The following is a 17,411-nucleotide window of genomic DNA, read 5'->3' as shown; positions in this document are numbered from 1 at the left end:
CTGTGTCCCTGTTCCTCTGTGTCCCTGTTCCTCTGTGTCCCTGTTCCTCTGTGTCCCTGTTCCTCTGTGTTCCTGTTTCCTCTGTGTCCCTGTTCCTCTGTGTCCCTGTTCCTCTGTGTCCCTGTTCCTCTGTGTCCCTGTTCCTCTGTGTCCCTGTTCCTGTTTCCTCTGTTCCTCTGTTCCTCTGTGTCCCTGTTCCTCTGTTTCCTCTGTGTCCCTGTTCCTCTGTGTCCCTGTTTCCTCTGTGTCCCTGTTTCCTCTGTGTCCCTGTTCCTCTGTTCCTCTGTTCCCCTGTTCCTCTGTGTCTCTGTTCCTCTGTTCCCCTGTGTCCCTGTTTCCTCTGTGTCCCTGTTCCTCTGTTCCCCTGTTCCTCTGTTCCTCTGTGTCCCTGTTCCTCTGTGTCCCTGTTCCTCTGTTTCCTCTGTGTCCCTGTTCCTCTGTTTCCTCTGTGTCCCTGTTCCTCTGTGTCCCTGTTTCCTCTGTGTCCCTGTTCCTCTGTTCCCCTGTTCCCCTGTTCCTCTGTGTCCCTGTTCCTCTGTGTCCCTGTTTCCTCTGTGTCCCTGTTTCCCTGTTCCTCTGTTTCCCTGTTCCCCTGTTCCTCTAACAGTATCCTACATTCTTATTATCAGGAAGGAGAGTGGAGCAGGAGCCTACTGGGACTTACATACACACTGCAGGTAGGCAGGCACACACACACACACACACACACACACACACACACACACACACACACACACACACACACACACACACACACACACACACACACACACACACACACACACACACACACACACACACACACACACACACACACACACACACACACACTGCAGGTACACACACACACTGAGGTACACACTGCAGGTACACACACACACTGCAGGTACCATACACACACTGCAGGTACACACACACACACTGCAGATACACACTCCTGGAGCAGGAGAGACCTATCTGACCTGCAGGTGGAATAGCCTGCTGGGAGCAGAGCTGACGAGTCTAAGAATAGTTACCCTGCTGGTTGATGCTGAGAGGACCACAGCTAGACTACCCTAGTGTTTTACAACTGGGGATAGGTAGAATAGTTACCCTACTGGTTGATGCTGAGAGGACCACAGCTAGACTACCCTAGTGTTTTACAACTGGGGATAGGTAGAATAGTTACCCTGCTGGTTGATGCTGAGAGGACCACAGCTAGACTACCCTAGTGTTTTACAACTGGGGATAGGTAGAATAGTTACCCTACTGGTTGATGCTGAGAGGACCACAGCTAGACTACCCTAGTGTTTTACAACTGGGGATAGGTAGAATAGTTACCCTGCTGGTTGATGCTGAGAGGACCACAGCTAGACTACCCTAGTGTTTTACAACTGGGGATAGGTAGAATAGTTACCCTACTGGTTGATGCTGAGAGGACCACAGCTAGACTACCCTAGTGTTTTACAACTGGGGATAGGTAGAATAGTTACCCTGCTGGTTGATGCTGAGAGGACCACAGCTAGACTACCCTAGTGTTTTACAACTGGGGATAGGTAGAATAGTTACCCTACTGGTTGATGCTGAGAGGACCACAGCTAGACTACCCTAGTGTTTTACAACTGGGGATAGGTAGAATAGTTACCCTGCTGGTTGATGCTGAGAGGACCACAGCTAGACTACCCTAGTGTTTTACAACTGGGGATAGGTAGAATAGTTACCCTGCTGGTTGATGCTGAGAGGACCACAGCTAGACTACCCTAGTGTTTTACAACTGGGGATAGGTAGAATAGTTACCCTGCTGGTTGATGCTGAGAGGACCACAGCTAGACTACCCTAGTGTTTTACAACTGGGGATAGGTAGAATAGTTACCCTGCCGGTTGATGCTGAGAGGACCACAGCTAGACTACCCTAGTGTTTTACAACTGGGGATAGGTAGAATAGTTACCCTACTGGTTGATGCTGAGAGGACCACAGCTAGACTACCCTAGTGTTTTACAACTGGGGATAGGTAGAATAGTTACCCTGCTGGTTGATGCTGAGAGGACCACAGCTAGACTACCCTAGTGTTTTACAACTGGGGATAGGTAGAATAGTTACCCTGCTGGTTGATGCTGCTGGTTGATGCTGAGAGGACCACAGCTAGACTACCCTAGTGTTTTACAACTGGGGATAGGTAGACTAGTTACCCTGCCGGTTGATGCTGAGAGGACCACAGCTAGACTACCCTAGTGTTTTACAACTGGGGATAGGTAGAATAGTTACCCTGCTGGTTGATGCTGAGAGGACCACAGCTAGACTACCCTAGTGTTTTACAACTGGGGATAGGTAGAATAGAACCTGCTGAAACGCTAACGTCACTTAAACCTCAGGGACAGCAATTTCAGGTTGGAAATAGTTGCTGCTGCAAGGCTAAAAACTCCTGGGAATAGACTGCAATGTCAGGATCAAAAAGGGACAACTATTTTTATCATGCGTGTTGTGTGTTGTCAGCTAACTGCTTGCCCTGATGAACCTTGGTCTTGGTAAGCTGGACAAGCCTGCATTCCAACCCAGCACTAAAACAGTGCTGACACTGATCTAAGATCAGTTTAATATAGAGCCTAGAGCTGTCTGTGCCCGAGGGCACCTTCCACCCAGAGTATCATGGCTGCTGTATCTTGTGACTCACCAGGCCTATGAGCGCCCTCTGCTGGCTGTCCTCCTCCTGGAACAACGGAACCACTTTCTGGTCTGCAGAGGAACACCATAACACCGTGGATTTAGACTTTCATTACATCTCAAAGAGTTGGACATAAGGCAAAACAAACAGTCATGAGTCCGGACGAGGAAGAGGATCGCCTAATGATTTAAGAGTGATGAGTAAGTAGGGTTGCACATTTTGGGGAATATTCACAGGTGGAAACTTTCCGTGGGAATTAACGGGACTATATGGGAATTAATATTAATACCATTTAAATGTAGATGTTTTTTTGCATTGGATATATTTACCATATCATATGGAGACAGAAACATAAACCTTTAACCTTATCATACGTAAACATTATACAAATGATTAAATCCTTCCAATAGAAATACCAAAAAATGTTAGTTACGAATTGAACTTTAATCAAATGAGTTGACTCTTCACATGGGATGATTTCACTGAACAACAAAAGAAAGGGAATATTGAATGATCCCCAATGATCCATCGCATCTCCCAAAACGTTTTCAACATACATCTGTAAAATGATGGTCTAGAAACTAAAGCTTTGGTTGTCTTCCTCTCAGGCTTCCATGTCTTCTCCCTGGACCTCCTCAATGTCCACCTCTTAAACATCAGACTCTGAGGCCTCATCTTCACTGTCACTTTACAACCTTGTTGAGGATGGCTCGTTGTCAGGCTCAAAAAGCCTCATATTTGCCAGGATGGCCACCAATTTTTTTGGGGGGTGGGATTTGGAGGATGATGGAGGCAACAGGGAAAAGAGCCTCAGATCCACAAAGTTTTCATTACAGAGGGACATCTCCATGGTCTTTTCATTACAGAGGGACATCTCCATGGTCTTTTCACTACAGAGGGACATCTCCATGGTCTTCATTACAGAGGGATATCTCCATGGTCTTTTCATTACAGAGGGACATCTCCATGGTCTTCATTACAGAGGGACATCTCCATGGTCTTTTCATTACAGAGGGACATCTCCATGGTCTTTTCATTACAGAGGGACATCTCCATGGTCTTTTCACTACAGAGGGACATCTCCATGGTCTTCATTACAGAGGGACATCTCCATGGTCTTTTCATTACAGAGGGACATCTCCATGGTCTTTTCATTACAGAGGGACATCTCCATGGTCTTCACTACAGAGGGACATCTCCATGGTCTTTTCATTACAGAGGGACATCTCCATGGTCTTCATTACAGAGGGACATCTCCATGGTCTTTTCATTACAGAGGGACATCTCCATGGTCTTTTCGCTACAGAGGGACATCTCCATGGTCTTCATTACAGAGGGACATCTCCATGGTCTTTTCATTACAGAGGGACATCTCCATGGTCTTCATTGCAGAGGGACATCTCCATGGTCTTTTCATTACAGAGGGACATCTCCATGGTCTTTTCACTACAGAGGGACATCTCCATGGTCTTCATTACAGAGGGACATCTCCATGGTCTTTTCATTACAGAGGGACATCTCCATGGTTTTTTTCACTACAGAGGGACATCTCCATGGTCTTCATTACAGAGGGACATCTCCATGGTCTTTTCATTACAGAGGGACATCTCCATGGTTTTTTCACTACAGAGGGACATCTCCATGGTCTTCATTACAGAGGGAGATCTCCATGGTCTTTTCATTACAGAGGGACATCTCCATGGTCTTTTCATTACAGAGGGACATCTCCATGGTCTTCATTGCAGAGGGACATCTCCATGGTCTTTTCATTACAGAGGGACATCTCCATGGTCTTCATTGCAGAGGGACATCTCTATGGTCTTTTCATTACAGAGGGACATCTCCATGGTCTTTTCATTACAGAGGGACATCTCCATGGTCTTTTCATTACAGAGGGACATCTCCATGGTCTTCATTGCAGAGGGACATCTCCATGGTCTTTTCACTACAGAGGGACATCTCCATGGTCTTCATTACAGAGGGACATCTCCATGGTCTTTTCATTGCAGTGGGACATCTCCATGGTCTTTTCATTGCAGTGGGACATCTCCATGGTCTTTTCATTACTGAGGGACATCTCCATGGTCTTCATTGCAGAGGGACATCTCCATGGTCTTCATTGCAGAGGGACATCTCCATGGTATTTTCATTACAGAGGGACATCTCCATGGTCTTCATTACAGAGGGACATCTCCATGGTCTTTTCATTACAGAGGGACATCTCCATGGTCGTTTCACTACAGAGGGACATCACCATGGTCTTCATTACAGAGGGACATCTCCATGGTCTTTTCATTGCAGTGGGACATCTCCATGGTCTTTTCATTGCAGTGGGACATCTCCATGGTCTTCATTACAGAGGGACATCTCCATGGTCTTTTCATTACAGAGGAACATCTCCATGGTCGTTTCACTACAGAGGGACATCTCCATGGTCTTCATTACAGAGGGACATCTCCATGGTCTTTTCATTGCAGTGGGACATCTCCATGGTCTTTTCATTACAGAGGGACATCTCCATGGTCTTCATTACAGAGGGACATCTCCATGGTCTTTTCATTACAGAGGGACATCTCCATGGTCTTTTCGCTACAGAGGGACATCTCCATGGTCTTCATTACAGAGGGACATCTCCATGGTCTTTTCATTACAGAGGGACATCTCCATGGTCTTCATTACAGAGGGACATCTCCATGGTCTTTTCATTACAGAGGGACATCTCCATGGTCTTTTCGCTACAGAGGGACATCACCATGGTCTTCATTACAGAGGGACATCTCCATGGTCTTTTCATTACAGAGGGACATCTCCATGGTCTTCATTGCAGAGGGACATCTCCATGGTCTTTTCATTACAGAGGGACATCTCCATGGTCTTTTCACTACAGAGGGACATCTCCATGGTCTTCATTACAGAGGGACATCTCCATGGTCTTTTCATTACAGAGGGACATCTCCATGGTTTTTTCACTACAGAGGGACATCTCCATGGTCTTCATTACAGAGGGACATCTCCATGGTCTTTTCATTACAGAGGGACATCTCCATGGTTTTTTCACTACAGAGGGACATCTCCATGGTCTTCATTACAGAGGGAGATCTCCATGGTCTTTTCATTACAGAGGGACATCTCCATGGTCTTTTCATTACAGAGGGACATCTCCATGGTCTTCATTGCAGAGGGACATCTCCATGGTCTTTTCATTACAGAGGGACATCTCCATGGTCTTCATTGCAGAGGGACATCTCTATGGTCTTTTCATTACAGAGGGACATCTCCATGGTCTTTTCATTACAGAGGGACATCTCCATGGTCTTTTCATTACAGAGGGACATCTCCATGGTCTTCATTGCAGAGGGACATCTCCATGGTCTTTTCACTACAGAGGGACATCTCCATGGTCTTCATTACAGAGGGACATCTCCATGGTCTTTTCATTGCAGTGGGACATCTCCATGGTCTTTTCATTGCAGTGGGACATCTCCATGGTCTTTTCATTACTGAGGGACATCTCCATGGTCTTCATTGCAGAGGGACATCTCCATGGTCTTCATTGCAGAGGGACATCTCCATGGTATTTTCATTACAGAGGGACATCTCCATGGTCTTCATTACAGAGGGACATCTCCATGGTCTTTTCATTACAGAGGGACATCTCCATGGTCGTTTCACTACAGAGGGACATCTCCATGGTCTTCATTACAGAGGGACATCTCCATGGTCTTTTCATTGCAGTGGGACATCTCCATGGTCTTTTCATTGCAGTGGGACATCTCCATGGTCTTTTCATTACTGAGGGACATCTCCATGGTCTTCATTGCAGAGGGACATCTCCATGGTCTTCATTGCAGAGGGACATCTCCATGGTATTTTCATTACAGAGGGACATCTCCATGGTCTTTTCACTACAGAGGGACATCTCCATGGTCTTCACTACAGAGGGACATCTCCATGGTCTTTTCATTACAGAGGGACATCTCCATGGTCCTTTCATTACAGAGGGACATCTCCATGGTCTTCATTGCAGAGGGACATCTCCATGGTCTTTTCACTACAGAGGGACATCTCCATGGTCTTTTCATTACAGAAGGACATCTCCATGGTCTTGTCACTACAGAAGGACATCTCCATGGTCTTGTCACTACAGAAGGACATCTCCATGGTCTTTTCATTACAGAGGGACATCTCCATGGTCTTTTCATTACAGAGGGACATCTCCATGGTCTTTTCATTACAGAGGGACATCTCCATGGATAAACTGAAACAATACAGTCAGAGAAGATGACAAGGACAATGAAGGGGGGAGAGGAAAAAGTCAACTTGCAGAGGGTAGTTTCTGTGAGTCGGGATGGGATATTGGTGTGGAGAATGATGAATGGTGGTCAGTATGGGAGAGAGTATGTACGGGTGAGAGGCAGACAGAGGGACAGCGAGAGAGTGAGACAGAGTAAGAGCGAGAGAGCAGTGTGTGTGACAGAGAGTGATGGTTGTGTATTGTCTGTGCGTGGCCCATGTGAGGTAGTTGAGGTACAGCGATGTCCAATCTCGTGGTTGAGCAACATTTGCACTGGGGTCAGGAAGCAGTGAAGGAGAGGAGAAAAAAGGAAAGCAAGCGAGAGAGACGCCCTTCTCCTCCCATTCTTATATAACCATGTGGCATTCTTCCCCTCTTTTCTCTCTCTCTCCCTGAATGATAAATCATCAACAACTGTGGGCTCCGAGAGCGATGTTCTCCAGTGGACTCAAGTATGTGACCCTGAAACTCAAGTTGGGGGATTTCTTTAACTGAAGCAGAAGACATTTCCTATCTGTAGTCAAGGGTAAATGAGCTCACGTTAACTGACCTGCCAGCATCTTAATATACCAGTGTTATTCTAGGAATAATAATCACAATAACAGCTTCATAGCCAAAGGACCAATATCAAGCTCTAGAGAGGCAAGGTTTCTCACAATCCTAGAGACAAGGTTTCTCACAATCCTAGAGACAAGGTTTCTCACAATCCCAGAGACAAGGTTTCTCACAATCCTAGAGACAAGGTTTGTTACAATCCTCGAGACAAGGTTTGTCACAATCCTCGAGACAAGGTTTGTCACAATCCTAGAGACAAGGTTTCTCACAATCCTAGAGACAAGGTTTCTTACAATCCTAGAGACAAGGTTTCTCACAATCCTAGAGACAAGGTTTCTCACAATCCTAGAGACAAGGTTTCTCACAATCCTAGAGACAAGGTTTCTCACAATCCTAGAGACAAGGTTTCTCACAATCCTAGAGACAAGGTTTCTTACAATCCTAGAGACAAGGTTTCTTACAATCCTAGAGACAAGGTTTCTCACATTCCTAGAGACAAGGTTTCTTACAATCCTAGAGACAAGGTTTCTCACAATCCTAGAGACAAGGTTTCTCACAATCCTAGAGACAAGGTTTCTCACAATCCTAGAGACAAGGTTTCTCACATTCCTAGAGAGACAAGGTTTCTCACAATCCTAGAGACAAGGTTTCTCACAATCCTAGAGACAAGGTTTCTCACAATCCTAGAGACAAGGTTTCTTACAATCCTAGAGACAAGGTTTCTCACAATCCTAGAGACAAGGTTTCTCACAATCCTAGAGACAAGGTTTCTCACATTCCTAGAGAGACAAGGTTTCTCACATTCCCAGAGACAAGGTTTCTCACAATCCTAGAGACAAGGTTTCTCACAATCCTAGAGACAAGGTTTCTCACATTCCTAGAGACAAGGTTTCTCACAATCCTAGAGAGACAAGGTTTCTCACAATCCTAGAGACAAGGTTTCTCACAATCCTAGAGACAAGGTTTCTTACAATCCTAGAGACAAGGTTTCTCACAATCCTAGAGACAAGGTTTCTCACAATCCTAGAGACAAGGTTTCTCACATTCCTAGAGAGACAAGGTTTCTCACATTCCCAGAGACAAGGTTTCTCACAATCCTAGAGACAAGGTTTCTCACAATCCTAGAGACAAGGTTTCTTACAATCCTAGAGACAAGGTTTCTTACAATCCTAGAGACAAGGTTTCTCACAATCCTAGAGACAAGGTTTCTCACAATCCTAGAGACAAGGTTTCTCACAATCCTAGAGACAAGGTTTCTCACATTCCTAGAGACAAGGTTTCTTACAATCCTAGAGACAAGGTTTCTTACAATCCTAGAGACAAGGTTTCTCACAATCCTAGAGACAAGGTTTCTCACAATCCTAGAGACAAGGTTTCTCACAATCCTAGAGACAAGGTTTCTCACAATCCTAGAGACAAGGTTTCTTACAATCCTAGAGACAAGGTTTCTCACAATCCTAGAGACAAGGTTTCTCACAATCCTAGAGACAAGGTTTCTCACAATCCTAGAGACAAGGTTTCTCACAATCCTAGAGACAAGGTTTCTCACAATCCTAGAGACAAGGTTTCTCACAATCTTAGAGGCAAGGTTTCTCACATTCATAGAGAGACGACAAGGTTTCTTACATTCATAGACAAGGTTTCTCACATTCCTGGAGAGACAAGGTTTCTTACAATCCTAGAGAGACAAGGTTTCTCACATTCCTAGAGAGACAAGGTTTCTTACATTCATAGAGAGACAAGGTTTCTTACATTCATAGAGAGACAAGGTTTCTTACATTCATAGAGAGACAAGGTTTCTCACATTCCTAGAGAGACAAGGTTTCTTACAATCCTAGAGAGACAAGGTTTCTTACATTCCTTCTATTAATGATAGTGGCTTTTAGAATGTGACATCTTACCAAGATTCCAGCTGTCCACCATCGACAGAACTCTGAAAATAACAGAGGAAATATCAGATGATGTGACTTACTTGACTTTTAAGTGGAAACTGTGTCTGTGTGTATACAGCATCTCTACGTGTCTGTGTGTATACAGCATCTCTACGTGTCTGTGTGTATACAGCATCTCTACGTGTCTGTGTGTATACAGCAACTCTACGTGTCTGTGTGTATACAGCATCTCTACGTGTCTGTGTGTATACAGTATCTCTACGTGTCTGTGTGTTTGAGTGTTATTATCTATCAGTGTTACTGATCCCTGTGAGTTTGTCTCTCTGTGCTTTCAATAGTGAAGTTCCCCCTGTACCCCACCAACACACTTCCTCCAACACACACAACATTCTGCAACACACAAGAGACCCTTCGCTCTTCGGTTCTCCACCTACTGTTTAGTGTTCTCCTCAATGTGACGTAGATAGTTAGAAGCCTTCTTGTTCTTTGACTTCTGAAACAGACAGAGTAAAGAACGTGTTCTCTGACTTCTGGAACAGACAGAGTAAAGAACGTGTTCTCTGACTTCTGAAACAGACAGAGTAAAGAACGTGTTCTCTGACTTCTGGAACAGACAGAGTAAAGAACGTGTTCTCTAACTTCTGGAACAGACAGAGTAAAGAACGTGTTCTCTGACTTCTGAAACAGACAGAGTAAAGAACGTGTTCTCTAACTTCTGGAACAGACAGAGTAAAGAACGTGTTCTCTGACTTCTGAAACAGACAGAGTAAAGAACGTGTTCTCTGACTTCTGGAACAGACAGAGTGAAGAACGTGTTCTCTGACTTCTGGAACAGACAGAGTAAAGAACGTGTTCTCTGACTTCTGGAACAGACAGAGTAAAGAACGTGTTCTCTAACTTCTGGAACAGACAGAGTAAAGAACGTGTTCTCTGACTTCTGGAACAGACAGAGTAAAGAACGTGTTCTCTAACTTCTGGAACAGACAGAGTAAAGAACGTGTTCTCTAACTTCTGGAACAGACAGAGTAAAGAACGTGTTCTCTGACTTCTGGAACAGACAGAGTAAAGAACGTGTTCTCTAACTTCTGGAACAGACAGAGTAAAGAACGTGTTCTCTGACTTCTGGAACAGACAGAGTGAAGAACGTGTTCTCTAACTTCTGGAACAGACAGAGTAAAGAACGTGTTCTCTAACTTCTGGAACAGACAGAGTAAAGAACGTGTTCTCTAACTTCTGGAACAGACAGAGTGAAGAACGTGTTCTCTGACTTCTGGAACAGACAGAGTAAAGAACGTGTTCTCTAACTTCTGAAACAGACAGAGTAAAGAACGTGTTCTCTAACTTCTGAAACAGACAGAGTAAAGAACGTGTTCTCTAACTTCTGAAACAGACAGAGTAAAGAACGTGTTCTCTAACTTCTGGAACAGACAGAGTAAAGAACGTGTTCTCTAACTTCTGGAACAGACAGAGTGAAGAACGTGTTCTCTAACTTCTGGAACAGACAGAGTAAAGAACGTGTTCTCTAACTTCTGGAACAGACAGAGTGAAGAACGTGTTCTCTGACTTCTGGAACAGACAGAGTGAAGAACGTGTTCTCTGACTTCTGGAACAGACAGAGTGAAGAACGTGTTCTCTAACTTCTGGAACAGACAGAGTAAAGAACGTGTTCTCTGACTTCTGGAACAGACAGAGTGAAGAACGTGTTCTCTGACTTCTGGAACAGACAGAGTGAAGAACGTGTTCTCTGACTTCTGGAACAGACAGAGTGAAGAACATGTTCTCTAACTTCTGGAACAGACAGAGTGAAGAACGTGTTCTCTAACTTCTGGAACAGACAGAGTGAAGAACGTGTTCTCTGACTTCTGGAACAGACAGAGTGAAGAACGTGTTCTCTGACTTCTGGAACAGACAGAGTGAAGAACGTGTTCTCTAACTTCTGGAACAGACAGAGTGAAGAACGTGTTCTCTGACTTCTGGAACAGACAGAGTGAAGAACGTGTTCTCTGACTTCTGGAACAGACAGAGTGAAGAACGTGTTCTCTAACTTCTGGAACAGACAGAGTGAAGAACGTGTTCTCTAACTTCTGGAACAGACAGAGTGAAAAACGTATTCTCTAACTTCCTCTTATGAAGGTATACTGTACTACATGTTACATGTCCATGTTAGTCATTTAGCACATACAAGAGCAATTAGGGTTCATTGCCTTGCTCAAAGGAACATCAACAGATTCATCTCAGGGATTCGAGCCAGCGACCTTTCGGTTACTGACCCATCGCTCTGAAACGCTAGGCTACCTGTTGAAGTGGTTCTATAAGAGAATATGTCAGGAATTGGAAATGATGAATGTTTTCATACTGTCCTACTGCTAGCTGCAGTGTAAAGCTTGGGATCAGAGAGAGAGAGACCATGGTTCCATACTGTCCTACTGCTAGCTGCAGTATAAAGCTTAGGATCAGAGAGAGAGAGACCATGGTTCCATACTGTCCTACTGCTAGCTGCAGTGTAAAGCTTAGGATCAGAGAGAGAGACCATGGTTCCATACTGTCCTACTGCTAGCTGCAGTGTAAGGCTTAGGATCAGAGAGAGAGACCATGGTTCCATACTGTCCTACTGCTAGCTGCAGTGTAAGGCTTAGGATCAGAGAGAGAGAGACCATGGTTCCATACTGTCCTACTGCTAGCTGCAGTATAAAGCTTAGGATCAGAGAGAGAGACCATGGTTCCATACTGTCCTACTGCTAGCTGCAGTGTAAAGCTTAGGATCAGAGAGAGAGACCATGGTTTCATACTGTCCTACTGCTAGCTGCAGTGTAAAGCTTAGGATCAGAGAGAGAGAGACCATGGTTCCATACTGTCCTACTGCTAGCTGCAGTGTAAAGCTTAGGATCAGAGAGAGAGAGAGACCATGGTTCCATACTGTCCTACTGCTAGCTGCAGTGTAAATCTTAGGATCAGAGAGAGAGACCATGGTTTCATACTGTCCTACTGCTAGCTGCAGTGTAAAGCTTAGGATCAGAGAGAGAGAGACCATGGTTCCATACTGTCCTACTGCTAGCTGCAGTGTAAAGCTTAGGATCAGAGAGAGAGACCATGGTTCCATACTGTCCTACTGCTAGCTGCAGTGTAAAGCTTAGGATCAGAGAGAGACCATGGTTTCATACTGTCCTACTGCTAGCTGCAGTGTAAAGCTTAGGATCAGAGAGAGAGAGACCATGGTTCCATACTGTCCTACTGCTAGCTGCAGTGTAAAGCTTAGGATCAGAGAGAGACCATGGTTTCATACTGTCCTACTGCTAGCTGCAGTGTAAAGCTTAGGATCAGAGAGAGAGAGACCATGGTTCCATACTGTCCTACTGCTAGCTGCAGTGTAAAGCTTAGGATCAGAGAGAGAGAGACCATGGTTCCATACTGTCCTACTGCTAGCTGCAGTGTAAAGCTTAGGATCAGAGAGAGAGAGAGACCATGGTTCCATACTGTCCTACTGCTAGCTGCAGTGTAAAGCTTGCTATCAGAGAGAGAGAGACCATGGTTCCATACTGTCCTACTGCTAGCTGCAGTGTAAAGCTTGCTATCAGAGAGAGAGAGGCCATGGTTCCATACTGTCCTACTGCTAGCTGCAGTGTAAAGCTTGCTATCAGAGAGAGAGAGACCATGGTTCCATACTGTCCTACTGCTAGCTGCAGTGTAAAGCTTAGGATCAGAGAGAGAGAGACCATGGTCCCATACTGGCCTACTGCTAGCTGCAGTGTAAAGCTTAGGATCAGAGAAAGAGAGACCATGGTTCCATACTGTCCTACTGCTAGCTGCAGTGTACATCTTAGGATCAGAGAGAGAGACCATGGTTCCATACTGTCCTACTGCTAGCTGCAGTGTAAAGCTTGCTATCAGAGAGAGAGACCATGGTTCCATACTGTCCTACTGCTAGCTGCAGTGTAAAGCTTAGGATCAGAGAGAGAGAGACCATGGTTCCATACTGTCCTACTGCTAGCTGCAGTATAAAGCTTAGGATCAGAGAGAGAGAGACCATGGTTCCATACTGTCCTACTGCTAGCTGCAGTGTAAAGCTTAGGATCAGAGAGAGAGACCATGGTTCCATACTGTCCTACTGCTAGCTGCAGTGTAAAGCTTAGGATCAGAGAGAGACCATGGTTTCATACTGTCCTACTGCTAGCTGCAGTGTAAAGCTTAGGATCAGAGAGAGAGAGACCATGGTTCCATACTGTCCTACTGCTAGCTGCAGTATAAAGCTTAGGATCAGAGAGAGAGAGACCATGGTTCCATACTGTCCTACTGCTAGCTGCAGTGTAAAGCTTAGGATCAGAGAGAGAGACCATGGTTCCATACTGTCCTACTGCTAGCTGCAGTGTAAAGCTTAGGATCAGAGAGAGAGAGACCATGGTTCCATACTGTCCTACTGCTAGCTGCAGTGTAAAGCTTAGGATCAGAGAGAGACCATGGTTTCATACTGTCCTACTGCTAGCTGCAGTGTAAAGCTTAGGATCAGAGAGAGAGACCATGGTTCCATACTGTCCTACTGCTAGCTGCAGTGTAAAGCTTAGGATCAGAGAGAGACCATGGTTTCATACTGTCCTACTGCTAGCTGCAGTGTAAAGCTTAGGATCAGAGAGAGAGAGACCATGGTTCCATACTGTCCTACTGCTAGCTGCAGTGTAAATCTTAGGATCAGAGAGAGAGACCATGGTTCCATACTGTCCTACTGCTAGCTGCAGTGTAAAGCTTAGGATCAGAGAGAGAGAGAGACCATGGTTCCATACTGTCCTACTGCTAGCTGCAGTGTAAAGCTTGCTATCAGAGAGAGAGAGACCATGGTTCCATACTGTCCTACTGCTAGCTGCAGTGTAAAGCTTAGGATCAGAGAGAGAGAGACCATGGTTCCATACTGTCCTACTGCTAGCTGCAGTGTAAAGCTTGCTATCAGAGAGAGAGAGACCATGGTTCCATACTGTCCTACTGCTAGCTGCAGTGTAAAGCTTAGGATCAGAGAGAGAGAGACCATGGTCCCATACTGGCCTACTGCTAGCTGCAGTGTAAAGCTTAGGATCAGAGAAAGAGAGACCATGGTTCCATACTGTCCTACTGCTAGCTGCAGTGTAAATCTTAGGATCAGAGAGAGAGACCATGGTTCCATACTGTCCTACTGCTAGCTGCAGTGTAAAGCTTAGGATCAGAGAGAGAGAGAGACCATGGTTCCATACTGTCCTACTGCTAGCTGCAGTGTAAAGCTTGCTATCAGATAGAGAGAGACCATGGTTCCATACTGTCCTACTGCTAGCTGCAGTGTAAAGCTTAGGATCAGAGAGAGAGAGACCATGGTTCCATATTGTCCTACTCCTAGCTGCAGTATAAAGCTTAGGATCAGAGAGAGAGAGACCATGGTTCCATACTGTCCTACTGCTAGCTGCAGTGTAAAGCTTAGGATCAGAGAGAGAGACCATGGTTCCATACTGTCCTACTGCTAGCTGCAGTGTAAAGCTTGGGATCAGAGAGAGAGAGACCATGGTTCCATACTGTCCTACTGCTAGCTGCAGTGTAAAGCTTAGGATCAGAGAGAGACCATGGTTTCATACTGTCCTACTGCTAGCTGCAGTGTAAAGCTTAGGATCAGAGAGAGACCATGGTTTCATACTGTCCTACTGCTAGCTGCAGTGTAAAGCTTAGGATCAGAGAGAGAGAGACCATGGTTCCATACTGTCCTACTGCTAGCTGCAGTGTACATCTTAGGATCAGAGAGAGAGACCATGGTTCCATACTGTCCTACTGCTAGCTGCAGTGTAAAGCTTGCTATCAGAGAGAGAGAGGCCATGGTTCCATACTGTCCTACTGCTAGCTGCAGTGTAAAGCTTGCTATCAGAGAGAGAGAGACCATGGTTCCATACTGTCCTACTGCTAGCTGCAGTGTAAAGCTTAGGATCAGAGAGAGAGAGACCATGGTCCCATACTGGCCTACTGCTAGCTGCAGTGTAAAGCTTAGGATCAGAGAAAGAGAGACCATGGTTCCATACTGTCCTACTGCTAGCTGCAGTGTAAAGCTTAGGATCAGAGAGAGAGAGACCATGGTTCCATACTGTCTTACTGCTAGCTGCAGTGTAAAGCTTAGGATCAGAGAGAGAGAGAGACCATGGTTCCATACTGTCCTACTGCTAGCTGCAGTGTAAAGCTTGCTATCAGAGAGAGAGAGGCCATGGTTCCATACTGTCCTACTGCTAGCTGCAGTGTAAAGCTTAGGATCAGAGAGAGAGAGGCCATGGTTCCATACTGTCCTACTGCTAGCTGCAGTGTAAAGCTTAGGATCAGAGAGAGAGAGACCATGGTTCCATACTGTCCTACTGCTAGCTGCAGTGTAAAGCTTGCTATCAGAGAGAGAGAGGCCATGGTTCCATACTGTCCTACTGCTAGCTGCAGTGTAAAGCTTAGGATCAGAGAGAGAGAGACCATGGTTCCATACTGTCCTACTGCTAGCTGCAGTGTAAAGCTTAGGATCAGAGAGAGAGAGGCCATGGTTCCATACTGTCCTACTGCTAGCTGCAGTGTAAAGCTTAGGATCAGAGAGAGAGAGGCCATGGTTCCATACTGTCCTACTGCTAGCTGCAGTGTAAAGCTTGCTATCAGAGAGAGAGAGGCCATGGTTCCATACTGTCCTACTGCTAGCTGCAGTGTAAAGCTTAGGATCAGAGAGAGAGAGACCATGGTCCCATACTGGCCTACTGCTAGCTGCAGTGTAAAGCTTAGGATCAGAGAGAGAGAGACCATGGTCCCATACTGTCCTACTGCTAGCTGCAGTGTAAAGCTTAGGATCAGAGAGAGAGAGACCATGGTTCCATACTGTCCTACTGCTAGCTGCAGTGTAAAGCTTAGGATCAGAGAGAGAGAGAGACCATGGTTACATACTGTCCTACTGCTACCTGCAGTGTAAAGCTTAGGATCAGAGAGAGAGAGACCATGGTTCCATACTGTACTGCTAGCTGCAGTGTAAAGCTTGCTATCAGAGAGAGAGAGGCCATGGTTCCATACTGTCCTACTGCTAGCTGCAGTGTAAAGCTTAGGATCAGAGAGAGAGAGACCATGGTTCCATACTGTCCTACTGCTAGCTGCAGTGTAAAGCTTAGGATCAGAGAGAGAGAGAGACCATGGTTCCATACTGTCCTACTGCTAGCTGCAGTGTAAAGCTTGCTATCAGAGAGAGAGAGGCCATGGTTCCATACTGTCCTACTGCTAGCTGCAGTGTAAAGCTTAGGATCAGAGAGAGAGAGACCATGGTCCCATACTGGCCTACTGCTAGCTGCAGTGTAAAGCTTAGGATCAGAGAGAGAGAGAGACCATGGTCCCATACTGTCCTACTGCTAGCTGCAGTGTAAATCTTAGGATCAGAGAGAGAGACCATGGTTCCATACTGTCCTACTGCTAGCTGCAGTGTAAATCTTAGGATCAGAGAGAGAGAGACCATGGTTCCATACTGTCCTACTGCTAGCTGCAGTGTAAAGCTTAGGATCAGAGAGAGAGACCATGGTTACATACTGTCCTACTGCTACCTGCAGTGTAAAGCTTAGGATCAGAGAGAGAGAGAGACCATGGTTCCATACGGTCCTACTGCAAGCTGCAGTGTAAAGCTTAGGATCAGAGAGAGAGAGACCATGGTTCCATACTGTCCTACTGCTAGCTGCAGTGTAAAGCTTAGGATCAGAGAGAGAGAGACCATGGTTCCATACTGTCCTACTGCTAGCTGCAGTGTAAAGCTTAGGATCAGAGAGAGAGACCATGGTTCCATACTGTCCTACTGCTAGCTGCAGTGTAAAGCTTGGGATCAGAGAGAGAGAGACCATGGTTCCTGTGGTGCACTGAGCTCCCAGAGATAATCTATATTCCAGTCTCTCTGTGTGAACTCACCAGGGTCGCTAGCAGTGTGTCTGGCAGACTGTGAGAGGTTCTGTGAGAGGTTCTGGATCTGCAGTTTGATCCTCTAATATGTGTGAACTCGCCAATGCTGCTACATTCTAGGTGTGAACAGAA

The 17,411-nt window shown here is 45.7% G+C and overlaps 3 protein-coding genes across 10 annotated transcripts in view; 1 reads left to right on the top strand and 2 right to left on the bottom strand.

The window, feature by feature from the left end:
* The window catches only part of LOC127928508 (gamma-secretase-activating protein-like), a 55,385-nt gene that overhangs the window by 22,386 nt on the left and 15,588 nt on the right, over positions 1–17,411 (bottom strand). For 2 of the 8 annotated variants that reach the window (XR_008131418.1, XR_008131417.1), the window contains exons 21-23: positions 9,818–9,950; positions 9,393–9,424; positions 2,652–2,713 (exon numbers count right to left, since the gene is read on the bottom strand). The exons of 1 other annotated variant lie outside the window; for it this stretch is intronic. Coding sequence is in view for 4 of the 7 variants with exons in the window: in XM_052515530.1 (XP_052371490.1) it covers positions 11,165–11,356 (192 nt within the window). In the remaining 3 variants the exon portion in view is untranslated. Of the gene's footprint in view, positions 1–2,651; positions 2,714–9,392; positions 9,425–9,817; positions 9,951–10,594; positions 11,357–17,411 lie in introns of those variants that run through there. 5 more of the 8 variants (XM_052515528.1, XM_052515527.1, XR_008131416.1 and 2 more) reach the window with 4 other exon arrangements.
* LOC127928507 (uncharacterized) lies at positions 4,275–9,374 on the top strand. The gene is made up of 2 exons (XM_052515525.1): positions 4,275–8,453; positions 8,502–9,374. The coding sequence occupies exon 1, from the start codon at positions 4,752–4,754 to the stop codon at positions 6,144–6,146; it is 1,395 nt and encodes a 464-aa protein (XP_052371485.1). The 5' UTR covers positions 4,275–4,751; the 3' UTR covers positions 6,147–8,453; positions 8,502–9,374.
* Positions 11,364–17,410, bottom strand: LOC127928509 (uncharacterized). The gene is made up of 2 exons (XM_052515532.1): positions 16,934–17,410; positions 11,364–16,306 (listed from the first exon to the last, which is right to left on the bottom strand). The coding sequence occupies exon 2, from the start codon at positions 14,900–14,902 to the stop codon at positions 13,964–13,966; it is 939 nt and encodes a 312-aa protein (XP_052371492.1). The 5' UTR covers positions 14,903–16,306; positions 16,934–17,410; the 3' UTR covers positions 11,364–13,963.

Source organism: Oncorhynchus keta, unplaced genomic scaffold, assembly GCF_023373465.1.
Source record: "Oncorhynchus keta strain PuntledgeMale-10-30-2019 unplaced genomic scaffold, Oket_V2 Un_scaffold_29317_pilon_pilon, whole genome shotgun sequence".
Taxonomy (NCBI): Eukaryota; Metazoa; Chordata; class Actinopteri; order Salmoniformes; family Salmonidae; genus Oncorhynchus; species Oncorhynchus keta.
This window is presented reverse-complemented; position numbering and strand designations above follow the sequence as displayed.

What these genes read in the sequence shown, in the direction of transcription:
- LOC127928509 (XM_052515532.1), bottom strand. Translation starts at nt 14,902, where the DNA reads ATGGTCTCTCTCTCTCTGATCCCAAGCTTTACACTGCAGCTAGCAGTA.
- LOC127928507 (XM_052515525.1), top strand. Translation starts at nt 4,752, where the DNA reads ATGGTCTTCATTGCAGAGGGACATCTCCATGGTATTTTCATTACAGAG.